Source organism: Aythya marila, assembly GCF_965140915.1.
Source record: "Aythya marila genome assembly, chromosome: 18".
NCBI lineage: Eukaryota > Metazoa > Chordata > Aves > Anseriformes > Anatidae > Aythya > Aythya marila.
In genome coordinates, this window is record NC_139059.1 from 8050683 (window position 1) to 8077820 (window position 27138).

Genomic DNA, 27138 nt, shown 5'->3' on the forward strand with positions numbered 1-27138 from the left:
AGCCTACTAAGATATTACTAGTGCAACAGAATTAGAAATGCAAAAAGCAAAGAAATGGAGCAGGGAAGGCCTTTCACTCCATAAGTCCTGGGAGCCAGTGAGTGACCCTTGCCCAGATTAATGATCAAGTACAATCAAGCCCAAAATCTTCAAGAACTAAGCTTCTAATTTTTGTTTTGATTTTGAGCTCCGTAAAGATTTCAGTGAAAGTTCAGTATGTACACAGGAATGAGGAGCTGAGGTATTTTTAAGTCAAAGAGCAGACGCGCGCAGTCATAAATAGCTTCTCAGATGAGCTTCCTCTTCTGTGGTCACGTATTACAAATTTTCCATCACCGTGCAGTGATCGAGGAGAAGACTGCAGGAGTTAGTGGTGTCCAAGATTCAACAAAGTGCCTGAAGAACAGGATGTAGGGAAAAGTGCAGCCAGATCTTCAGTAGGAAATGGGATTTACAACCTGACACAAAGTCCTACAAATAGACCACAAAACACCTCAGAATCCTCCCCATCTAAAATTGTTACTAAGGAAAGAGCTTTCAGCAGTGCCATTCTTTATTTCTTGAGTTATCTGAAATGTTCCTAAAGGTTCTTTTTCTTTTCTGGATGCAGAAATCAGTATCTTTCACAAACTGTGCTGAAACCAATTCATTTTACATAAGCTGTTTACAGGATGTGAGGCAGTAGTGATATCTAGTCTTGATAACACATATTGTATTAAAATCTTTATTTTCCAGTTGCCCACCCTGTGTTTTTTTTGTAGTCTTATATTTAGTACTATGAAAGTTACAGTTTGAGCTGTGACAGGTTCCTAAGTGTTGTGGTGAGAAAATTAGCATGGCACTGTGCTGGGACATCTGATAAATGCTGACCTCTTAATGACAACTAGTGCTGTTTCTGCTGTCATCGTAGCCTAAACAGTTTGAGTTCCTGTTCTGGTACAGTGCAAACTGTAAATTAATTTGACTAAACACAAATGTATCTTACATAATAAGGAAAAACGAGCATCTGTATAAAATTTTCTTTACAAGGTCTTTACATACCACTATTCTTCGTGGTAGTTCAAATACTGCCACAGTGTCATGGCAGTTTCTTCCAAAGATGGTATGTTAGAAAAATGCTCTTTTGCTTTTGAGGGAAAAACATTTGTTGTTTGTGGGCTCCCTACTCCTTGGAATGATACGGTGTCCATTATGGCATTGCTCCCTAACCCAGACATGTCAGGCTTAACCTGACTCTTTCTTCTTTTCCTCTTTCTACCACGTAAAAATCATTCTGAACTGTAGCCAAACTGTTTGCTTATGGCAAACCTTAATGAGTATGTTAATTGAAAGATCCCTCTCCTGATGAAGGTCACAAAATTAGTGTATTCATGCCAGTTAGCCTTTTCTTTTCTAGGATAACAATATCTTGAGCAGATTGTGAAAGAGAGAGGTGCATTATGTGAGGCATAACACATAATTATGGAAACATATGTTAAACACAACTTGAGAAGGGAGTACTAAAATCATTAGTATTCATACAGCAAGTAAAATCTGTCAGTCTAGGCATAATCTGTCACGGTGAGTTTGGTATAACAAAGGAAATAATCCCAAACTATATTTGTTAGCTATCAAGAGTGTTGAGCAACTTGCTAAGTGAATTAAACAAATAGAGTTTCTACACTAAGAATAGATTTTTTTTTTTTTTCTCCCAAAGTTACTCTTTTCATATTTGCATCTTATGCTACTGGAGCAACTCCTTTTCTTCAGAACCCTATGGGGTGATATTTCAGAGCATGAACGTGGAGCTGCATCAGTTTCTGATCAGGTCATCCATCCTTTTCCATGGTTGGTGAATGAACTCTCTGCCATGGCCGCACAAAGCAATTCAGCCAATCTTCCTGATTTTACCTATTCTCTTACTAGGCCATTATCCTTTTGCTGGGCGTTGCTGAGTCTTCAATAAGTTATGCAAGGTTCTGCTAAACAAAATTGTAAGCTGGGTTAGTGTGCTCATTACTACCTCTTTATCGGCTGATTCTCTTAACACTTGCCACACATATTCTTTATTTTGTGTTCCACTGAGTCAATCTTTGGCATTCGGTGCTTTGTTAATTGTATTATTTTTCAGGATGTTATCTTGCCCTGTAGCACCATAAAAGGGGAAAGGAGAAAATCCAATGGCTTTGAGAAAATAAATATCCAGCCTAACAGTACCATGATATATGATCTCAACCACGTTATCTCATACTTGGTGGCGAGTGTGCTGTACTTAGGTATCAGGTTTGCTAGAAGATGTTACCTGATGTCTTCTGGAGCCATCAAATTTGTAAGAAAAACATGTAAGATTTTCCTGGAAGCATCCTGAAAGATAAATAACCCCAGTGTGTTTCAAAGAATCTTTTCTAAAAGTGTAGGGGTTGGCCTTGGGTACCACTCCTGAGTACTAGGACTCACATTTGGTGCGTATTTTCGAACACCTATTGAGCATTCTGTGCTCAGAAGAAAAACGTGTTGTTTTGCTGATCTGTGCTGACCACCCCTTAGTTGAAAACCTTGAACCACACAGATGCCTTGTAATATTTTATCACAATTCAGATGCAAGCACTGAACTCGGGACCATTGAGAAAAGGCAAAGTATTTATCAAAGATACAAAAACAGAGCAGAGAAAGAACATCAGTTTTTTGAAACCAATGCCAAAGTGTGTATGCTGCGTACAGCACCAGGGTACTTCTCTCCAGTAAATGTGCAGTTTTATGGTCTTTATGCTGCTACATTGCACCAGTGTTGTTGGTTTGCTTGCCTTCATACGGCTTCATGGCCAAGGCTGCTGAAGCATCAGTAGAATCTTCAGTGCCAGCTTGGAAGATGTATTGAGCAATTGATAGGGGTGCCAAAACTGTAACAGAGTACAGCTGTGCTCCTTATTTCTAATCTGCCATATCCTGCCATAATGCTACTTGTTCTAGCTGGTAAAGGAAAAGATTACAAAAAAAAAAAAAAGCTTTCTTCAGAGCTCACAGTCTATTCCCTGTTGTCATTTCCCAGATTTGTTTTGGTGCTGTAGATGTTTTTTGCAAAAGAAAAGATATAGCAAATTGATGTCAGTGCATCCCATAATCTGAATTACAACACTGTTTTATTTTGTCATATACTTTGTTCCTTGCAATATGTGGATTATCAGATGAATATCAACATAAGTCAGAAGAACTCACTGAAGAGAAGTATCATCAGCCAGCCTTAGCATTAGTTCAAGCTCGCCTTCTACAGGGCTTCTGTTCCTTCTCTGTGGCAGGCTCACTTTCCCTCCTTCTTTACCTTCACTTTTTTATGCTTTCTCCCTTATCACCAGCATAGAGTGCTGTCTTCTTTGCTCAGATGCTGCTTGCAAACTTTCTCCCAAATTCTTGAGAATGTAGGAAATTCTCCGCTAACAAATTAAGCCCTTTTTCACTACCGTCGTGGTTGCCAATCAGATCTTTTTCTCTACTGTTGACAAATCCAGGTCTACAAGGCCTGATGCTTGTTGGCTGCCCTCATGTTTTTCCACAAATATTCTATTTGGCTATGCTATTTCCTTGTTTCTAATTCAAATACAGTATTTGCTGGAATTTTTTCCAACCTCTTCTTTCTCATTCTGGTTCCACTTGTCTCTCATGAATGTCACAGTTTTTTCTCTTGGGGATAATGAATGAGATATTTTATCATCATGCAGAAACACCTCTTGAGGCTTGCAATTAGATGTTGATCGCTGGATTTTCAAGTTCGATTTTTTTCTTAATTTCTCCATTCCTGTTTCCTATGATCCGGTAATTGTTTCTATTCTGTGCTTTCAAGCTTTGAAACCTCTTTCAAATTCTCGTTTTGAAAATAAAAAACCCCAATGATAAGCACTTCAAGTATTACTTCTACTGCAAGTTTCTTCTGCCTGTACCTATCTCACAGTAGGTTTAAAAAGAGCTTATTTTAAGGTGAGATTTTCTTTCTTCTGCTTCCTTCTTTGGAAAAGGTGGTTTGTTTTTGGTTCATTTTTTTTCTGTTTTAAGAAGATATTAACATGTATTTTTTACTAAGTACTTTTGCAACTGACTTTGTATAAAGACCTTTGGCAAATTCCGCAGTCTGGCATCTGTCTGTTGGGCTGTCTTGATTCATGAAGTGGCAGTTGGTGTGGGCAGGTGACTGCCCAAGTGCCCAGGAATCCTCTGCTAAGTCGTCTGTACCTCATAGGGCTGAAAGATCTTTATGTCTTATTTAGCACATGAGACTCTTGTGAGAGACGTTCCGAAGTCCTAAAAGCAATATTTTGTTGAGCATCAGTACGGTGCTTTGTGTTCAGGAAATATAGAAGGAAATAGTGCTGCTGCTAGGATTTTCCACTTGTGTCAAGTCCCTTCAAAGAGCTGACATACAGGGCTGGGTTGAGCAGGATTCTGGCGAGTCAGATGCGGGGAGGGGGGTTAGTTGATGAGCCTTAGTGAGAAATGTAACATAAATTTGTGAGGAAATCACTGAAGAGGGATGGACAGGAAAAGTCAGGTTAGAAAAGATTATTTTTCGAGTAACAATAACTGCAGAAAGAGCCTGAAAAACATCAGGTTACAAACTGCTGTCAGCAGTAAAGGTGTCACCTAGTCTGGATTGAGAATGACTGATGGCTGCTTTATGTTGACCGGCTGAATAGTTTATGTGAAATGAATTGCTTTCAGTTCCCTTTGCAGGGTACATTTGTGGAGCACAGTTGGCCTCTTCTGATAAGTTCAAATTCAGAAAATTAGAACTGAGTCAATGCGAACAATGTGTGATAAACTTGCTACAAAAGACACGTGCTGTAGTTCAGCCAAAGAACACGCTTGTGATGAAGGTGGCCTTGCAGAGCACGTCTGGTCTGGAAATCAGATGCCCAGATCTCTAGCGTGGCTTCTCCTCCACCATTCTCAGCCCTGCTATAATCCTACAATGAGAAAAATAATACCAGTGGGACAATATTTGAGTAAAGTTTGGGGACAGGAAGGGATTGCACTGGTCTCTCTTGGTCAATAGTTGTTCACAAAGGAAACAATGGCACCTGAAAGAGAGCACGCACGGAGCTTGAAATTATTTTTGCTTTAAAGGGGGAAGGGTAGAATTGTAAACATATGTCTGTGATCTAAGGAGAAATCCTTGAACCTGTTACTGTCATGCAAGCTGCAGTTGTTTGTAGAGTGTGACTGATGTCCAGTAGAATGTAAAATATCTTGAGCTGAAAGGCCTTGGGGATATCATTAGAAAATGTCAGTGTCCCCCTCAGGATAGTCAGATAGCATGTCAGGTGTCACTTCGCCTGATGGTAAAGAAACTTTTTCTTTGCATCAAAGGAGAGCTGTTGAAAATGCATTTTTCAGGATTAACTTAGAACGTAAAATTTACGGAGCGTGCCTGCCGCATTAGGTCATTTGTTTGGGGATCTGGGTAGAGGACTGGGCTGCTTTTTTAACAAAGGAGGTTTATTGGTATCCCACAATCTTCAGGGGGATTGCATTTAATGGTTGAAATAACCTAGCTCCTCACCTATACAAAAGCCTTTCTTTGCAGTGAAAATATTGCCTGAAAAATACCAATCCAGTACGTTGCAAATTAAAGGTTTTTTTTTTCCCCCCTCTGCCTGTTTTTGGAGTTGTACTTTGTACACAGTGTTATTTGATCATGCCTGCCGCAGGCTTCCCAGACATCAAAGCACAGTTTGAGATAGAATTGAGTACCCCACTGTAACACTAGCTAGATACCTACCTGTTTGATTGGGGATTATATGATTTATTTTCTTTTCTGACTCGCTGTTTGCCCCCCACAGGGGCTGCCTTCTGTTCATCATATCCATGTTCAACCACGGTTTCTTACAGCCCCGTGGTGAGAGGGGGGCTCCTTACGTCTTGCTAAAATCTGCCTCCTCCTGGGGGATGTTCAGGCAGTGTCTTAATCACTTCCCTAGGAAGGCTACAGAGGCAACATTATCATTATTGTTTTTAAGTATTTTTGTGTTCTGCGGGCGTGTTGGAGAGTAATGTTTCAGAGTGGATATTAATAAGTCACTGCTATGTGAATATTAAAAGAGGCTCATGTGTCTCAGTTAGGAAAGGGGATTAATGCAAACGTGTTTGTTTTAAAGCAGAGCTGTGATGTAGAACCAAATACAGACTGGTGTCAAATTAGCTTTTCTGGCCTTTCTGGGTTAGCAGAAGTGGTGGTTAGGTTGGACAGGTGGCTAGAGCCCCCCCTGTCCTGCTGGGAGGTAGATGAGGATGGTTGTGCATTTGTGGATGAAGTGCAACACAGTAAAGGAAAACAGTACCTTAATCCTGTTTCTCTTTCTCTTCTTCCTTCACTCCATACTTTTCATTCCCCATCATTCATACCTCTTTTTTTCATTATTATTATTTTTTAACATTTTGTTTTTTTTTTTTTTTTCCCACTCATCCATGCCCTTTTATATTTCCATGGGAAACTGTTTTGTGCGCTGCCCACTCCTGGGCACTGCACACAGCTCACCCTTTCTTTCTCCAATCAGGATGGCGGCCTAGTGGAAGAGCCCACTACTTCACCATTTTTGCCTTCACCAAGCCTGAAGCTCCCCCTTTCAAACAGTGCACTCCCTAATCAGACCCTGGGCGGGATTGCCTCAGGGCTGGGCATGCAAAACTTGAATTCTTCTCGACAGGTAAGGCTGTTCGGGGAGGTCGCAGGTTGAATTTGAGTGCGCACAGAGTCACAGCTAGCTCGTCTCTTCCCCCTGGGAAACGGGGGTTTAAACTGGAAATGTGCACAAAATCTTTGTTCACATGAAATACCAGTGAAGAAACTACCTGCTGTGTAAACGTCTCGCATTATAGGACATAAAGCAACTGCTTAGTTGTAATCAGCCTGCTAATTACACACGTCCATTGAGAAGAGACTGTAGTATTATGGATTTATACCTCCAAGTCCTGGAATAGCTCTGCCTTGATTGATGTGAGGTTTCTTTTTTGAGGCATTTTTAATTGTCTCAGACTTTAAGACAGAGGCATTGCTCTAATTCATCTTTCCTGGCTGGTGTAATTATTCAGTGATGAGATGGGTGAGAAGTGATGGCTTTTTTTTATTCTTGTCATAAGTGTCAAGACAGCTCATAGCTTTGACAGGTGGTAAGAAAGGAACTGTGCTTCTAGCACCTCTGGTCAAATAAAGCACTGTGGCAGGAGGGTTGTTTTGGCCCCTGGATAGAACGTGCTGAAAGGGAAAGAAAGGGAGAGGAGGTGGAGGGGGAAGGCTCATAAACAGGTCGAGACTGAGAGGTCATAAACTACAGCTGATTATGAAAAGGTTATTTTTGCTATATAAATTGAAGTGCTAGTAAAGATCAGGCAAAAAAAAACCACAACACACACACACAACACTGTAAAATTCTATATATCATTCGGTGGTGTCTTTTATTACATATATTCTTTTAAGTTAGTTCTCTAAAGGCAATACTTGTCCAGCACTTACAGCCCGTTACACAATCAGGAGCACAGGCTGCTCTAATAGCACGTCCGTTATCAGTGGCTTCATAAAATGAATATGTATAAAAACTGCCTAGATAATTCAATAAATAGGATGCAGTGAGTTTAAGGACTTCATTCTCCTATTCTTTCCTGCACATACACAAACACTTTTTGGTGACTACTTCTCATTGTTCATCTTGTGACCCTCTAGGGTTACACATCCTAATAAAAGACATCTTCAGCTTCGGCTACCGTTTGTTCAGATGTCTGTACAAAGTTTGGGCAGGTGCAGGATGTTACTGGGTATGTGGTGATCTCTGCTGTGCCTGATGCTGAGCCCGTTTGTCAACAAGGCAACCTGCAGAACAGTCTGCACGTTCTGGTTTCTTTATCCACGCCTGTCATAATCATTGAGGATAAAAACTGCACAGATAAGGAACTTTCAGGTTATACGTTGAGCGATGTGTTTCAAGGCCAATGTCCTTCTCGTCCTGTTGTAGATACCGAGTGGCAATCTGGGTATGTTTGGCAATAGCGGAGCAGCACAAGCCAGGACCATGCAACAGCCGCAGCAACCGCCAGTGCAACCTCTTAATTCATCCCAGCCTAGTCTTCGTGCTCAAGTGCCTCAGTTTCTATCCCCTCAGGTGAGATGAAACTTCCAGTCTTGTATTTGTCCTTCCCCTGGAACTCTCCCATGTGTTTTTTCCTCTGCATTCTCATTTCGTGATTGTCCTGAGGCTTTGCAGCTGCTGTTGCTTTACTGTGTCTTTTGATTTACTAGTCAGTAAGCACGTTACGTGGGTGAGATGTTCTCACATGTGTACTGTTTGTTATCTGTGTGCGCAGATTCTCTCGCTCCTTTTTGCAAAAAAACAATGTTTCTAGAGATCTAAGGAGTTTGTGCTTAGGATTTGTGTTTTTTTCTTTTTTTTTTCTTCTGTAATTGGATGTGTAAGTATTGCTATTAAAATTGTATTTTACTATTGTTAATTTTTTTTATCATTTATAGTGCAGTTCAGGTAATAGTATTATTCAGCTACTGTCTTATGGCTCTTGTTTATGGCTTATGCAGTTGCAAGTGCTAAAAGTGAATGTACGAGGTTTAATACACTGCTATTCCTTAGGTTCAAGCACAGCTTTTGCAGTTTGCAGCAAAAAACATTGGTCTCAACCCTGCACTATTAACCTCGCCAATTAATCCTCAGCATATGACGATGTTGAACCAGCTCTATCAGCTGCAGCTGGTAAGTTGAAGAACGTGGCAAGTAAGCTGTAAATCAGAATTGACGATAAGAGAACAACGAACTAAATCTTTAAATGGACACGACAGATCTGTAAAGCAATCAAATGGTGATTTCTTTAGTAGAGTTTCTTTTCAAAGAAACAAAATCATGTTTTTGCCTCAGGCTTTATAAATAGTAATTTGTGGGAATAATTATTCTTTACAGTGTATCAGTGGAACTAAAAAGTCAATTGTCTTTGTGCTATTGTATATTATCAAACAGCATTATTCTGCGTATTATATGCAACTCATTGAGCAACTAGGAAATTTGAGTCAAACCATAGTAAGAGAGGAATCTGGCAGTGCTGGTCACCTGAGTAACCTGAAGAACTTTATTTGATTGCCTCCTAAATAACAAAGTATATGGTGAATTTCCTGTAATTAATGGAATGAATATTAATCACACCATGGGATAAGAACTACTTGCTTTTGAAAAGTTGTGTATTTTTTGAGATGTTTGCATGCACACATATCTATATTATTTAATCACATTTTATGAATATTGTTAAAAGCGATATTCTGTGCTAACATTATGTTAGTATTTCTTAGTGATAAATATTACATTGTGCATGATAAACTATCTTAATTGACTATGTCAATGTGCCAGCCTAACTCTTCTCTTAGTGACAATATTTGATACCATTGTTTGTTTCTAATCATCGGACAAGCACAGTATTGATCTCATGTCATAATAATTCGACAGGACGAAGCTAATTGAAAAATACCCATACAGATCTCCTTTGGATTTTAAGTTCAGGAGATTAGAAGAAATAATACCTTGCCCATTTAGTGATGTTAAAATTGTGGAATTTTTCCAGAGTGGAGCAGCACAATTGATTAAATGCAGTGTGTTGTCAGAATTTAAAATGAGCAAAACAAATTAACTGTTGGTTCTTTACTTATTTGTACAATAGTATAAACTTATATTTCAATTTTTGCTTCCTCTTACAAACTTCTCAGAAGTAAAGCAGGTTCCTATCTTTAATGAATATTCATTGCTGACAAACTTACTCATCAATGTTTTTATTGACCTCTTTGGTTCAAAAAATAAACACAAAAGCACACGCAATTCTGGACTTAAATGTATTTGATAATACATTCTTAACAAGAATGTTATATCTGCTTCATTGTCTGTTTTCAGAAAACTCCAGTGTTTCTCCAGTATTTTGTATTGTGCCAGATCAGTTCAGGCAAGCTTTTTAGACTTCTTGTATATGTTAGGACCTCTGACCTCTCATTTCCATCTTGTAGGCGTACCAACGTTTACAAATCCAGCAGCAGATGTTACAGGCTCAGCGTAATGTTTCCGGACCCATGAGACAACAGGAGCAGCAAGTAGGTTTGACTGCCAATTCAATTTCTCCATTAGAATTTGGTTTCAATAGCTTAAAGAGATTGTACTACATTATACCAAACCAGCTAAAGCGTTCTTAGAACAATAATAGTGCGTGGTTTGAATATTGAAATGGAAAGAGTACTAGAGGAATAAAGCTACTTCACAGCATTCAGCTATTGGAGGAAAGCTCTTCAACCCCTAATTCAGTCAATTTTTATTTGTGAGGAGATCTTATGCTTTTTTCTACCCTGAAATAACACAAAAAAAATCTTGCATCCTTGTGTTGAATTGATCATTTATGGATTCATTCTCTTTTGTTGCCAGGTTGCACGTACAATCAATAACATGCAGCAGCAGATCCAGCAGCACCAGCGCCAGCTGGCCCAGGCCCTGCTTATGAAGCAGCAGCCTCCCCCTCCACATCTATCTTTGCACCCCTCTGCAGGCAAATCAGCCATGGATAGCTTTTCACCCCATCCCCAGGCTCCCGGCCTTCCTGACCTGCAGACCAAAGAGCAACAGTCTTCACCGAACACCTTTGCTCCTTACCCTCTTGGTATGTGTCCTTCATTAAAGCAGTTCCGTACACAAAAGGCAGAGGGAGTGTATTTCATTATTTAAGTGTCAAAGTACTTTGCTCTACAGTATAGTAAAGACAGAAATACAAAAGATATGTTTATTAAGTAACGTTGAAATGCCTAAACAAAATCATGGTACTACATGCCTATCTGGTAGTAATAAAAGTGAGCTCTCTGCTCACCTGTGCTTTGCAGAGCAGAAGATCTGCTCAGTTAACTATCTATGCACGTTGCTGTTCATGAACTACATTCAAAATAACTGCATCATATTGTAAAATATACAAATGTCACCTTATAAGCAGGAATATTGTCTTGAAATCGCTTAATTTTCTTTCCACTCTAATCAGTAAGGCATGAACTTTGGTATTTTGAGACAGATACAGATGATTTTGAAGGAATGCAAAAAAGAGCATTGTGTAGATGACTAGATGTTTCAAAAATTTGACTGGTGAGGAAAAAATGAAATTTTTTGGTCACTTGAGACAGAAGACTTAGAGGCATGCAGCAATCTTCAAAAATATAAAAGATAGTTTCAAAGAAGTTGTCTTGCATGTGGCTAATGGAAGAGGTAATTATGTTGCATAAGAGAGGTCCTTAAACATTAAGAATCATTTATTTGCTGTAAGAAAAGTAGCGAACTGGAATAAATGGTCTGGGAAGTTTGTGAAAACTTCTTCACCAGGCATTTCATGATCTGCCAAGTATGATCGATGTGAAAATAAATCAATTCAGCCTTGAGACAGGGTGAACAGAACAACTTTCAGAACTATTTTCTGTGATTGTTCAATGTATGCCATAGACTTTATGACATAGGGGAATTAATTTAATCTCTCTGCCTCTCTTTAATGCTGTGTACAATAGAATTGCAAAGCTTCCTCTACCATTCAGCAGTTAAGAAGGTGATTAGGACTGCTGTGGGGAGCTGTTACAGCAGGGGGTATCAGAAGGCGAAAGTATTTGTGAATTAAGGGCCTAAGTCTAAGAGGTTCTTATCATATCTTAGCTTCCTGTGATCTGCTAACATTCAGAATTATATATGAGAAAGGATCCAGATCCATGTCACGGAAGCATGTTAAAATTATTCCCTAAATATTATATGTACTATATGAAAACAGGATGGTTTTGCTTGATCTATTCCAAAATATATATGTCCATGCCTGCCCTGACGATTAGCAGCTCTTTGTATGACCTTTTAATTGCTTCATTTGGGATTTTTAAAATGTTGTTAACAAAATAAAATGGCAGACATCACAGGGGTATGCTGGTGAGACATTAGGAATACTTTGGCTTAACAGTGGAATGTTGTAAATTCTTCACTGGTTTAAACTTAGCATTCCAGTGCATTTTTCTAGAAGGCCTTTTCTGGGGCAAGTAAAGAGACTGCAAATAGAAATACTGACAGCTTTAAAATATATCCCTACATGTGTTTTTTTCGTTGTTGTTTTTGTTTTGTTTTCCCTTTTAGCAATGTTCGAATATTTTCTGAATCCATAGGGGTATTAGGAGCGTTCTCATAACAGCTAGTTTTTGACAGCAGATGGAAAACATGTATAGTGAATTACTGCATGTATGTATAAATGTCTAAACAATCAATGTTTAATAATTCCTTTAGTTGGATTTTTAAACAGAGACTTATTTTTTAATCCTCCAGTTTATTAGGGATATGTAATGACCTGTTTCCCCTTAGCTGGACTGAACCCGAACATGAATGTAAATAACATGGACATTACTGGTGGTTTGTCAGTGAAGGACACTTCTCAGTCCCAGTCTCGCCTTCCTCAGTGGACACACCCCAACTCAATGGATAATCTGTCTAGTGCTGCTTCTTCTCTTGACCAGAACTCCAGCAAGCACGGTATGTCACATTTAATCTCCATCTCAGTTTGGCTTTTTGAAACTTGAGTCACATTGCAATTATATTTTTTTCTCATGTTACTCTTTTCTGTAAGTGCTGATAAATGGTTGATACAGAGCAGCACCTGTTGAGACTGACTTCCTTTTTTTAAGATTTCTGTAGTCTCATTCAGCAATGCATTGAAGTTCTTGCAGCTAGAACATCATACATACAGACCTTTCTGCTGGTTTCATTTAGTGACTTTTACTGCTCAGAACATGGAGTAAAATAAGCCATTAGTGCTGGCAACATGTGCAAACAAGTCCCACAGGCTTTCCCATACTCCAGATCTGCATACTTTAATTCTAAAAAACTTTACATTGACTTTACCCCACAGTTTTTCCAATATCACCAACTTTTCACAGCCAGTCACGTACAAAGGTATGATGGATTATATAATTGCCCACACTGGGAGTTAGGAACACAAAATTCAGTCTTCCAGAAGTGATTGCTAATCTGTTGGAACACCTTTATCCCTGTTTCCTCCAGTATCCTGAGTCATTTATTCCTTTACTTCCTTTATGCAAGCTTACTCTGTTAGAACATGACACTGTTAACAGTCTTGTATGCTGCTTTTTATTATTAGCAACAGGAATTATTTCTCTATTATGATAGTTTCTTATTCTGCAAATAGCTTTACTGCTTATGCCAAATTGTTGTCTGATAATTTGTAGGAACATGGGATTTGCTATTAGAAATCATCCATACTGTCAGTAATAAAAACCTAGAGAACGATAAGAAGGGGGAATGCCTACAAAGATATTCCATAGTATGCTGTCAGCAAATTCCCATTTACCATCCCTATGATGATTTGAATGACTTATTTTCTTTTTGGCAGTAATGTAGCCTAAATTTCCATAGCTAACTTGAGTCTGGATTTTACCAGCAGTATCTCACAGCTGTATTTCCTAGTAAGGCTTCAGAGGCTGTTAAGCATTGTTCATAGTGTTTGTATGTTATTTTTTAATTTTAAAACAGAAATAACCCAAATTAGACCCACTCCTAAACAAAGCCTTTCTGTTCTGTTCTTTACAGGTGCTATACCTGGAGGTTTAAGTATTGGTCCTCCGGGAAAGTCCTCCATTGATGACTCTTACGGCCGGTATGATCTGATTCAAAACAGTGAATCGCCTGCCAGTCCACCCGTAGCTGTTCCTCACAGCTGGTCACGTGCCAAAACTGATAGTGATAAAATTTCCAATGGCTCCAGCATAAACTGGCCACCAGGTAAAATGCAAAGCATTCATGTTAAACTGATGTCATTAAATCACACTGTTGGTTTTATTTATTGCATCCTTCTGATATGAAGAATGAAAATTTGGGGAACTATGACTTTATATGCCCTTGTTTGTTTATTTTCTTATATTTGGAACAGAATTTCATCCAGGAGTGCCATGGAAAGGACTGCAGAATATTGATCCTGAAAATGACCCTGATGTTACTCCTGGAAGTGTTCCAACTGGGCCTACCATAAACACCACAATACAGGATGTTAATCGCTATCTTCTCAAGAGTGGAGGTAAACACACAAATTACTTGTGTATTTATATTTACTTTCTTCTTTCCAACAAAGTTGACTTCATATAATATGGGTATGGTATTTATATATATGTTTTTATATATTATAGTATTTTTATATATTTTAGTATTTACATATATATATTTTTGCACATAGTCCTGATCTAATAAAGCTTCAGCTCTGAACTTTCACTGAAAATCCAGAAATACATTAGCTAAATATGGGACTATGAAGGTTCTGGTTTTCCTTGGGAATGTGAATATTTCTATGTTGGGAAGGGTTGGGATACGTAATAAAACTTCCAGTGACCACAAAATCTTTTTGTAACATGTATAATTCCTACCACTTTGCTTTGAACAAGATTTTATTCTCCATACTGACCAACTTCTTGCACTTCAGGAAATATTTAAGAAGTCACAATACAAAAGTTCCACGGTTGTAGCTGAGGCAGCAGTCTTCTGTCATGCATAACTGTGGCTTTGTTTTATATCCAAAACCATCAAAGAAAAGAAAAAAATAAAAAAGGGAATTAACTTGTAGACTAGAATTTCGCAGTGCCATTTCCATTCCTTTTGTCCTGACATTGTTTACCCCAGAATTAAAAGGGTATTCTCTAAAACAATAAACCTGTGGGACTATGCTATTTACTAATTAGATACAGGGAAAGTGGATCAATGGAGCGATGGCTTGGTTTAATTGTGATCTGTGTGCCCTAATTGGCCAGTTACCTGTACTCTATGAAAGTACTCCAAGATGCATTGGGGTATTATAATCAGGTTATCAATAAGGACCTGTCAGGGTTAAAAATGTGGATTTTGTTATAGTAGCTACATCAGTGATATCTGCATAGATTATAAGCCAAAATTAAATCAGAAACTAGTTTCCAGCTCTGAACATGTCAGCTCATGTGAAAGGATGTGAGATATGAGGGAAAGGAGGAGTGTTTTTCATTGCCTTGAATGATTTTGAGTTGTCTCTTACCAGAAAGCTGTCTTTATTTAAACCGAACTACGAAGTATTTGTGCACATAAGTAATGTTGAATTAACTTTTTAATGACCCAGATATACTTCAAGGGGCAGACAGCCTCAGTCATTTGAAGTTACCTCTACAGTGCTAAATAAAAAAAGTATAAAGACATAATTCAGCCACAGTTCAGATATGGTGCACCCAAGAAATACTCCCTTTGGGCCAAAAATGTAGCCCTACAGAACTGTATCTCTAAGTGAAATGATACCTGCTCCAGGTCTCACCTCTTCATGGAATGGAAGCATACATTAGCTCTGCTGGTATACAATCTGTGTGGAGTGAGGAAATAATTGCACCACTTGTAGAGGGTCAGTGTAGATGATCTTTGCAGAGGTAAACAGGCTGCCAGGAGACAAAACCTTTTGAAAAGCAATGACTGCTGGGGTTCATAATATGTTTACTTTTTTTAAAAAAAAATCTTTATATAAGTAATATAATTTTAATAAAAAATTTAGTTGCTTTGTTTTTTTCTTTATGCTTATATATCCTGGTGTTTGCTTCTGGGTAGAATTATTTGTTATTGTCAGTACTCTTTTGAATGAAATTGGATTTTCATGACACGCTGACACAAAAAGACTGTCTTTGTATACTACAGCTTGAAGTTCACAGGTTGTATTAATGGAGCTGAGATCCATTCACAGGGCTAGACTGTGGCTTATATATACACTGTACACTTAGAAACAGATAAAACCTAAGCTTTTGGTTTGATTGTTGTTTTGCCCTATTTGCTAAAGATGCTTTGCAGGATCATCTACTACAAACTGAAAGCCTTTAGCCATGTGGAACCAGGGCTGCTTTCAGCTCTGTGAGCATATGGGCCTTTGAGTCTGATATAATTCCCTTCCCCAGCCTTCCTCAGAGGTGTCTGCATGGGGAATAGATTATTTCCAGAGAAGGCCTTGATGCAATTATTTTGCTTGAGACTGATGTCTGTATTGGTGTGTCCTGAGAGCAGCACAGTGAGTCTGGGTGAGGTAAAGTTTGCTTGGTCTCCGTTCCAGGTGAACGTACATAGCCTGTGATTTTTATTGAGGGATGATAATGTCCGTTTGCTTCCTCCCTTCTGCCTCAATACATCACTCTGTCTTCTTCCAAAAAACTCACCTGTAGTTTTATTAGTCAGGTAAAGATGTTTTGGTATCACAGTATATCTGTGTATGTCCGGAATGATAAGTCACCTGGGATAAACAATTTTGTTGGTGGCTAGAAAGAATACTTCGACTTCTTCTGGCCCTTATAATGAAGATATTTTTTTATGTTCTGTCTCTTTCATTTGCTGCCAGTAAGGAAATTGTATGTATGCTTAGATAGCTCCTCAGATTGTAAATGATTTACCAAGATGGTTTCAGGCTATTTCGTTTAATGTTATTAGTTTGAGAAGAGATTGCTAAAATATATCCTTGCTTTACTGAAAGCCTGCAAAAATCTAAAAATGCTTGTGGGCATTAAAATGTGGGAGAAGTGCTCACCTCAAGTAATTTAGGACAAATCACCCATGGTAAGAGGTTAGTTTATCATATACATTTATGCTCATCTACAGTTGCCATTGCTTAAGTCAGCCAGCAAAGCACCTTTATAAATGAGGCCTGTTCCTTGAGACTAAACAGTTTAATGCTGATTTTTTTAGTCGCATATCTTAAACGAAAAGCAGAATTTATCTTCTGCACAGGCGCTAGTACATTTACTACTGTGCCAGCTTTCTTTTCTCTTCTACTAAAGACTTCTGCTTCACTTTATCATGCTTTCTGTAACATTTCATTCCTAGACTTCTGAGACCAGGCTGATTAAGGAAAATGCCTTGCATGGTTTGTATTTGCACATAATAGTTTTGCTTATGTCACACCAAACATCATTATGCCCATCTTTCTTAGTTGCTTCTCTGCTGGTTCTGCAGGGTCATCCCCAACATCATCTCAGAATGCCACGCTGCCTTCATCGAGTGCCTGGCCGCTTAGTGCCTCCGGCTACAGTAGCTCTTTCAGCAGCATTGCATCCGCACCTAGCATTGCAGGTACGAAAAATGGCCTTTCTACTTTCACGTTCCCCTGCATTCTGAGAAAAGGCCCTAGGAGAAGTGCTTTCCCAGTTACTGCAGTAGTGCTACTATAGACAGAAGCACATTTTTCAGTCCTGTGCCAGGTAGGCAGCTCTCCTGGCAGCTCTTCAGTGGTGAGCTCTGTATGCTATGCCTGGAATTGTGCTAAGGAAAAATGTATTTACTCCACTTGATGGCACATGCCGTCACTCTGTATTGGCATCGAGGTGTCTTAACGACTATTTCCATTGCAACTTTGCAGAAGAATGTTCTATTTTCTAAGACCTCGGTAGTAACTCCCCTACTAGACCCTTTCAGTGCGAGCTCATAGGAATTTTTTGTTAACAAACTCACTGTTAGCAGTAAAATGTCTTCAGCTCAGGAGAAAGTTAAGTTGTACCTCAAGGAGGTATTCTGCCTCGGAATGGGGGTTGGTTTTGGGGGCTCTTTATTTAATTATTGAAGAAAGCTTCATAAAGCACAAGCTTGTTTTCTTCGTGTGTCCCCTTACTTAAGCAGATCAAAACACCTGTTTAAATGTCTTTTAATTGTCATTCCAAAGTGTGGTGCTTACCTATTTACCTGAGCTTGCATATGGTGTAAACAATATGCAAATTGCCCCATTTTTTCCAATGAGCTATAAATTCTGAGGTATCTCTCTTTGCAAATCATAGAAAATAAGCTTGCAAACCGACTACATAAATATCCAGTTTGTCCCATTATAAAAATGTGTAGGGGCTGTTGCATGGTTTATATTACCACTTTCATATCTAATCAATGAACACTCTCCACTTCTCTGAATCAAAGAAGCCACAGCCTGTAGGTCATACTGCAGGTAGCAAAGCAAAAAGGGTTTGTTTGAAATGTTTTACTCCATTAAAAGGAAAAGAAAGGAATAGGTTGCTTTTCTTATATCTGTCATGCATTTCTGCTTTACTTGCTTTTATTTTTTGCAGTCTCATCTAATCTTTGTGTTAAACCCATGGGAATTAGTGAGATAGCAACATCTAATCTGTGGTAACATGCATGCATCATGTGCTACATTGCAGGTTGAGCCTGCTCTGAGTTCTAAAATTCAGACTTTCCTCCTCACTCCCACCCTTTTTCTCTTTGTTAATGTCTTGATCATCATTGTTAAATTATTTTTGTCACCACAGTTTTGCAAGAAGAGGAGAGAGCGATTGCCCTTTCACTTGAATTACTATGATTCAGTATGAAATCATTGAGTTAGATGATACAGATAAATAGGAACAATTTTGAGTGTGTGTGTGTGTATATATATAACTTGAGGCTGTGATTTGTGACTGGTAAATTTGGCTTCAGGGTCCCTCATACAAAGACTGCTATGACTACCTGCTGCAAAGCACTGATTCAATATAAAATTAATCTGGCAGTTCAAATCTGGTTTTAAAAAAGTCCACGGGATTTATGTATCTTCAACATTGTCAGATAAAGTATTTTCCTATTGTCTGCTGCCAAAATAAAAACATTAAGCCAGCATAAGCACAGTATCACTTGGTCATGCAGAATATGCAGCAATGTGACCATTTCAGCCCGTTCCAGTGAAAATGTGTGCTGCTAATGGCAGTAATGGGGGGACTGTGTCATGGCAAGGAAATTATTGCACTCTTGACTTTCATAACTTAAGCTGTTACAAGGAAGAAAGGCAGAGATGTGCAAGTCTAAAGGTGAATAAAGGATTTTGGTTTACTATCTGTAATTTCTATAATTTCAATTGATTTTGTGTGCCTCTCACAGCTAAACAGTACTCGTTATTCTTGGGTTTTGTACTATTTTATAAAGCTCTGATTTGATGGGAACAATAGTAAAATAGTTGAACTACTGATTGAGGAAATAAACCAAACAGTAAAAAGTTTCAAAGAGTTGACAGATTGCAAAATGGTCTACTCTTCTGCAGAATTCAGTCTCTCAGAGACACTTGAAAAAAGAGTATCTGTTATTTTGAATATTCTGAAATAGAATTTTTGCTGGTCTTTCATCTTTGGAATTTTAATAATATATCAGAAGAACATGTGGTTGTGCTGCTTACTTTATATTAGATAAAATGAGTTATGTGGAAAACAAGTGTTTAGGTTCTAAAGTCTTTAAGAGAGATAATCTTAAAGTTATAATTTTGATGAAATTAGATTTCAAATTTCTGGTCTTTTTTCATGTATTGACTTTTACAAGAAAGCAAAATAGTAGGAGATTTAAAAAAAAAAAAAAAAAAAAAAGGATCTGTATATGTAGCAGGTGGTTTTAGAATCATTATTTAAAAATTTCTTTGAAAATATGAATAGCAGTGTAAGCAGGTTACACGTATATAGGATTTGTATTGCTGACTTGTTGCAGAATTCTGTTGTTTTCTCTCCTGAAAAGCTGGAAGAATGTAGTGAGTTCAGAAGCTTGATGACTACCCATCCTATTTGATTTAGCCATTGTTGCTAACAGAAAATACACTAATTTATTTTGTTCTGTTGCAGGTAAATTGTCAGACATCAAGTCTACGTGGTCCTCTGGCCCAATCTCTCACACACAAGCCTCTTTATCCCATGAACTATGGAAGGTACCCAGAAACACTACTGCTCCTACAAGACCTCCTCCAGGCTTAACAAACACCAAGCCATCGTCTACATGGGGTGCCAGTCCCCTGGGTTGGACCAGCTCTTACTCCTCTGGTACTCCTGACTTCTATATCATATAGCACAACAGCGCCTTCCTTTTGTAATTGTTTGTTGTTTTTCTGTCTTACAATAGTGAGACGCCCTGCAGCTTTGTATCAGACTCCAGATGGTTGAGGTTTAACACAAGCAGAGCGTATCCATTTTGAGGATGAAGCTCGTGTTTGTTTATTTTAGTTAGAATAGGTTGTAAATGAAGCTGTCATCTTTCAGGTCATCATATTAGTAATTTTACCTGTGAATTGCCAAATACTTCCATTCCTATTAACGATCAGGATTTTTTCCCTGTTTTCTTATTTTTAAAAATAGATTTTAAGTGTGTTTCTTGTTTTGTGCTATGATCTGTGACTTTGATAAGTGAATCATTCTATGAAATTTAACATGGAACACGTTTGTGGATGTGAAGCATTTAGGACCTGATGGCGTTTCAGGGCCCGCAGGGAATGTCTTGATTTTTTCATACAGACTCCTTTTTAGATGTCATTATTTTGCTTAAATACAAATATGAGAAACCACAATTATGGCTATATAAATGTATGCATCATATTTGTCTGCGAAGTATTGTCAGCTTCAAAAGAAAGCAGTACACATATTTTATCTAGCTGAATATTTTGTTTTTATGCTTTCACTAAGATGGAAATTAAACCTTCTTACCGTTTATTTTGAATGTTTTCTGCACCAAAGCCCCACCTGCTGGCCAGATACTGTTAGTGCCAGTATTCTGTCTGAAGCCAGTGTGGTCACACATGTGACTACAGAAGTACTGCAGTTTTTCAAATGCCACTAATAAATACCAAGCTTGTACAGTTTCTCATTGTAAAACATCAGGCTGAGGTTGGAAAAGCAGGTTTTGCTGGTGATACCCATGTATCTTTAATCAGAACGTTGTCAGTGCAGAAATATCTGTTTTGAATAACTCATATGCATTAATCTATCATTGGCAACATAGCAGAGTGCTGCAGAGCTATAAAAATCTTTAATAGCAACCAGCAATCTGAGCTTGGACATCTGAATTGCTTTTAAAATGTTTCTTCCAAAGTAATTTTAATGTAACCTGAAGATGCAGTTTATTGCAGTGACGTACCTGCATCCCAAAGTTATTGTGGGAATGTGAAAAATGCCACAGATCTTCTAAATGTAACAAAAGCAGGTTTTCTTTTGGCAACCTTTCATTCCAAAGCAGACAATAAATCAAGTTGCAAGTAAACTGCTGTAAGATTTGTTTATGGTAGCAATTTCTCTTGCTAGTATGTTGTGATTCCAGATAAGTTTTCTTCTTGTAATATGTTCTCCACACCGTGATTAAATGTTTTGTTGCGGAATTTGTATTGTAGGTTCAGCATGGAGTACTGACAGCTCAGGGAGAACAAGCAGCTGGCTGGTTCTTCGAAACCTCACACCCCAGGTAACTAGAATTGTACATAACTAGTTATGGAAAGAGACTTGTCATATTTGAGAGATGAGAAGAACATTCATCAGCCTTGGTAATTTGGTTCATTTGAAGGGAAAATAATTATTCTGCATTTATTCCAATTGTCTGTCTTCTGCAGGCAATCTGTTAAGTTTTTAAAGTGCTGTCAAATCAAATATGAGCTTTAAGACCATGTAATTAGTCATTCAGTGTGCACCACTTCCGTATGTGTAAGCTTAGAGGTGAATAATGTCTTATATCAGGTTCAGAGGTATAAAAGCTGCATATTCTGTGGGGTTTTATTTTTCTTCTAAGTCCGTCAAATTCTCTAGTCCTCCCTGTAGTATCGTTCACAAGGAAGATCATAAGCTACAAAGCATCTAAAGTAATCCTGGGGAAAAAATAGTTAAATTTACGAGTGCTGCTTTTTCTTTAACTTTGTAGACTTCTGATGGTAAATATAGCTTGTGTCACATAATTGGGGAAGTTTTGTGCACTGGACTGCAGGGAAGCCTTAAGACAGGATGTCACTCTCAATGAAGACAGTGATAAGTCTATAATTAAATTCCTCTTATGTAAATCAAGCATATTTTTTTCTTTCACACCTGCTTAGTCTTTAGCTTTAAACTTGTTCAGCTGGCAATAATTATGAAGTGAAACCACAAAAGCACAGATAAATCTTTTTCCCCTTCTCTCTTACCAGATTGATGGTTCCACACTGCGGACACTGTGTTTGCAGCATGGCCCTCTAATAACATTCCACCTGAACCTGACACAAGGGAATGCTGTGGTCCGATACAGTTCCAAGGAAGAAGCAGCCAAGGCCCAAAAGTCTCTGCATATGTACGTTTCTACTTTGTTTGTCCTTTGTTACGAAGCTACTTTTATGTCAGAACTACTTCTCTGAAGGAACAAAATGAGCAATTTTAGCTGTTTTAAAATCCACGGGACTAACTGGTATAGTACACAAGAGCCGGAGAATTTGAGTGATAAAATCAGTGATGTTAGAAACAATTGAAAATATAACAAATATAACAACTGATGTTTGAAACTTAACTGCTTAGAAAGGAAATTTCTTTATCGACATCAGTAGCATGAGTGTGATTAAAACACTGATTGTAGAAGAAATAGTTTGCTCTATCCCCAAACAATAAGGATGGACCTTTCCTTAATAAAATGTTACAAAGCAGCATTCAGAGCTGATTGGAGATGAAAAATTGACCCATCTTAGTTACATCAATTTAAATGTGGCATCAGGTAAAAGAAATGCTGCCAAATGCGAAATTGGTATCTGACTTTAAAGATGAGTACTTATATTAAATATGTACATATTAAAGTCCTTATGTTATCAGTGATTTGGAAGGCCTCCATTTAATTGTTTTTTTAATAGGTTGTGGCATACCTCTAGTTGCACTGCTGGCAAAGAACAGGACAGACCTTTCTGAATGACAGAAAGGCACAGCAATATGTGCCTTTGGGTTGCTGGCAGAGCAACAGCGGCAAAATACAGTGGGATTTGTGGAAGCCAGCAGGATAGTATTAAAGATATCAGCCACTGTCTGTTTCACAGATGAATGTTTACATGGACTTGATTGCTGGAAAATACATCTCAGAGTCAACAGGCTCAGATCCCATCCCTCCCATCTGATTTGATAAGGGAATGGCTCACTCACTCTCTCTCAAGTTGCGTGGGGGGTTTTGTTATGTAAATTAGAAAGAGCAGTGATTAAATACTTCTTGAAAATTAATTTAAAATTCTATGAAAATTCAAGCCTAGAGTGCAGACTGTCTCCTGTGATGTATGTTGGCTAAATGTAGTCTCCACACACATGGCTTTGTGTTTGCCTGCAGACAGGTAAATATGAAAGGGGTCTTTTTTAAGAGAGTGGGATTCCTAAAAGTGAGCAGACTTGGCCTAATCCTTCATCTCAAATTTAACACGGGGCAGGTAACAGATATACAGAAATCTTGGATATCTCCAAAAGCGCCGCCTGCGCCCCTCATTTCACGTCGCCTTTTGCTCTTGTCCCTAGGTGTGTCCTGGGAAACACTACCATCTTGGCCGAGTTTGCTGGTGAAGAGGAAGTAAACCGTTTCTTAGCACAAGGCCAGCCCCTGCCGCCCACCTCCAGCTGGCAGTCCAACACTGGAAGCAACCAGACGCGCCTGGGCTCGGCGGGCGGCTCGCACGGCTTGGTGCGCGGCGACGCCGGCCACTGGAACAGCCCCTGCCTGGGGGGCAAGGGCAGCAGCGACCTGCTGTGGGGTGGGGTGCCCCAGTACTCCAGCAGCCTCTGGGGACCCCCCAGCACCGACGACGGCCGAGTTATCGGGAGCCCCACACCTCTGAATACTCTTCTTCCAGGTGATCTTCTCAGTGGGGAGTCCATCTAGGAAACGAGAGAAACAAAATGGAAATAACAATCATCAGCACTAAAGGAAAAATAAAAGTTGTAACCCTTTCCAGTCCCGGGCTTGATGAAGAATCCAGCTTTAACAGATCAGACTGGCAGCCCTTTTTTAGTACCTCTGTCCAATATCAAATATGAAACTGCAGAAGTCCTTGTGAACTGTTAATGAAACAGTATGGGCTACTTTTGGTCAGTGTCACATGCTAATGACAGGTTTTATTTTTTTCATGGCTTTTTGTTTTATGTTGTCTTTTTATGTTTGTATGGTGATTTTAAAAACAAACTATAAAAGCTGCTTAGAATAGGTCTATCATGAAGGGCACTTTTCAGAATTTGGGCTGGAAAGGGTTATTTTATCAACTTGGGGGGGGAAGGGGAAATGAAAGCCTATTTAAAATGAGCCTGTGACTATTATGCACATTACCAGAGGCGGACCCAATAATCAGAAAGGGTGAAGTGTGATATTTACCATTGGTACAGAAAAGTAATGAATCTGAATGGTAACTCTTGACTGTACAGGTTGAATGGGGGGAGGGCGGGCGGGGGCTGGGGTATCTCTGTGTCCACTACTCCCATGGATCTGCCTATGCACATTACCCTTGTTTCATTACTTTTTCATGTCATTTTTTTAATCCCAAAAATATAAAAAGTCAAAAAAAAAAAACAAAAAAAAAAACATATCAAACATGCAAATACTTGAATCCAGCAGGCCAATAACAAAATGTGAACACTTTCTAAGTCTAATTATTACACTTCCAGGTTGGCATCAGTACACAAAAAACAGGCTCTAAGATTTTTTTTAAAGTTCAGACTATATGTTTTTGTTTGAACAGATGTATGTATGTGAGTGTGCTTGTGTGTATGTGTGTGTACGTGTGCGCCCACGTGTGATTTAACTAAAAGTGTGAATTTTTTCCTTTTATTCAGTATATGCTTTTTATTTGCTCATTGGTCAAATGTTTAATTGTTATTAGCTTCTAACTTTGCACTGAGTGTCCGCAGCCCTTCTTGTAGCTAATCCTATAACGGTAAAAAAGGAGAAAAAAAAAAAAAAAAAAAAGGAAAGAAAAGAAAAGAAAAAAAAAAGAAAAAAAAAGAAAGAAACTGATAGAAGGGGCCGGCGACAATTCACGTGTAAATGTTTACTCAAGGACTCTTATCGCATTTTAAAAATTACAGTGTGTATCTCTGGAGAATAATATGTATATCTACCTTTAGCGGCTTTTTATTGTGGACTAATGCAAGAAAATTATTACCGGAGTATTGCACCATTTTTCCATTCGGAATATAAAATTTAAAAAAATACTCTTGTTGAACTGTGGCCATAGATAATTGTAAAGAGTGGATAGTTCCCTTGCAAGCAGGAACAGAAACAAGCACTTGGACATAGGTTTTGACTGCTTTTGGAGGAGCCAGGAGTTTTGGCTCTCACCTGTTTACAGACCTTTTTTCTCCTTCAAACTTTAAAATAAAAAAGGAATTAAAAAAAAAAAAAAGAAAAAAAAAGAAAAAAAAAAAAAAAGACTTCCATCGTAAAGAAAACTATTTTCAGAATGAAGATATGCTACTTCAGAGCTCTGGGATTGAACAGTGTTGTTGTATTATTCTTTTCTTTGGCCATTGCTGTGTACTATTTTTGTTGTTGTTTTCCTCCTCTTCGTCAAAGTGGCGAAAACTTTGTGATCACTATCTTGCACATGGTGGAAGATGTCTCAGGAAAGCCGGGTTTCCCGAGGAGCAACTCCACACCATTTCATGTATTTTTAAAACCCAACTCCTAGCACTGAAGATATTATTAAAAAACAAAATAAAATAAAAAAAGACAGTAAGAAAGAAGAAAATACCTAATCTAATGTGTAGCAGTTACATATTTACCAAATAATGGACTCAAAAGAAATAGATGTTTGAAGAGTGCTTTATATATTAAAAAATTGCTTTATGTTTAAAAAAAGATCAATGTTTTTGATTGTTTTGAAAGGAAGAAAGACAATGGAATAACATACACTTCAAGTATGTTTTAAAAATTATATGAACATTGTGCTCCCTGCCTGCTTGGATCAGGAAACTTGTGCATTACATTTTTTTTTTTTTTTTTGGAAGATTAGCTTTTTAATGGTTTTATCAGATTTAAAGGGTCCTGCAAGATTGCAAATTAACAAAAGCTGGTTTTATAGAGGATCATGAACTATGCACAAACTGGGTTCAAGACTTGTTTTTTTCTCAAGTTTTAGTAGTGTATTTAGCTGAATAACCTTTCCTCAGAGTAATTGCATCTCATTGCCATTACACGCCTCCTACATATATATATTTTATATATATATACACACACACTCTCTTATATAAAATATGTATGTGTGTATGTGCGTGTTTACATACAATTTTTCATGCTGAAGTTTAGCATTGAGTTGTAGAAAAACTCCTGATATTTTGAAATTGGGAATGGAAATTTCTGTTTAGGGTTTGTTGGGGTGGGTTTTTGTTTGGGGGCGCTTTTTTTTTTTTTTTGCCTTTCCTTTTGGATTAAAGATGTCTGTAACTCTGAGATTAAAAACAAACAAACAAACAATTGTGGCTTTTAATGTTCTTTCTCCTCATAGAATGTGATTGTTAAAGAACATGCACCGAAAGTTGCTTTCAAGAGTACGAAGATTCTTTGAAACTTAATAAATTGCAGTTTTTTCTTGGCTGTTCAAATAATGTGTATTTTTCTTTTATGCAGGGGATACTAAAAAGAAAAAAAAAAAAAAAAAAAAGTAAAAGCTCATAAGGTATTTCATGGAGGAAGTTTAACACTTTCAATATTAATGAGATTTAAGTGTAAAGCCAGGCAAATCACTCCTGTAAGTGTAGTCACACACTTGGAGTATGTGCTTGTTGATGATGGCTTGTACCACGAATGCTTTGCATATCACATCCAAAAGAGTGATGCATAAAAAGCAGTAATCATTTTTTGTTGTTTTTCTCATTTATTCATGTCTTTGATTAATGGCTAACACTGAGTATGGAGACAGGAGGCCAAAGGCTCCTCTCCAGCTCCACTGTTCAGTCATGCTGTAGCTTCCCATTTTCTGGACTTAATGTCTCTAGATCAAAATGGCCAGTTCCGCTAAATTTTATGAGGTGGGCAGATAGCCTATAAATAAGATAGGAAAAAAAAAATATATATATATATATATATTCATGTTTTGGCCTTTCAGGTTTGAACTCAAGGGAGATAAGTTGAGTAGCTAACCAGGTGTAGCAGGCAAATCGCAGAAGGTTCCTGGAGGAACCCAAACTTGCTCCATCTCCCTAGCTTAAAGATGAGCTTACGTTCTCCTCCCACCTCCCTAAAACCAGTTCTTTACTTATTGGTGGCGTTACGGTGATTTATACTGAAAGCATGATTTATCCCAAGTTTCCAGTGGTTGATTCTGGACAGTATAACTCATTGCACTTCTTTTAAGAAGGAAAGTAACGCGTGAAGAACTGGATTACTGAGGAAG

General features: G+C 38.2%; 1 protein-coding gene across 9 annotated transcripts in view; it reads left to right on the top strand.

Annotated features, from left to right (window-relative positions):
- The window catches only part of TNRC6C (trinucleotide repeat containing adaptor 6C), a 244675-nt gene extending 219918 nt beyond the window's left edge, over positions 1–24757 (top strand). For 6 of the 9 annotated variants that reach the window (XM_082774728.1, XM_082774729.1, XM_082774730.1 and 3 more), the window contains 13 exons: positions 6525–6674; positions 7977–8123; positions 8604–8723; positions 10013–10096; positions 10422–10653; positions 12363–12530; positions 13605–13796; positions 13945–14088; positions 17010–17126; positions 19634–19828; positions 21166–21236; positions 21946–22085; positions 23276–24757. In XM_082774728.1, the coding sequence (XP_082630854.1) occupies positions 6525–6674; positions 7977–8123; positions 8604–8723; positions 10013–10096; positions 10422–10653; positions 12363–12530; positions 13605–13796; positions 13945–14088; positions 17010–17126; positions 19634–19828; positions 21166–21236; positions 21946–22085; positions 23276–23636 (2121 nt within the window). In that variant the 3' untranslated portion in view covers positions 23637–24757. The remainder of the gene's footprint in view (positions 1–6524; positions 6675–7976; positions 8124–8603; positions 8724–10012; positions 10097–10421; positions 10654–12362; positions 12531–13604; positions 13797–13944; positions 14089–17009; positions 17127–19633; positions 19829–21165; positions 21237–21945; positions 22086–23275) is intronic. The other 3 variants (XM_082774732.1, XM_082774735.1, XM_082774733.1) reach the window with 2 other exon arrangements.
- The last annotated feature ends 2381 nt before the right edge of the window (positions 24758–27138 follow it).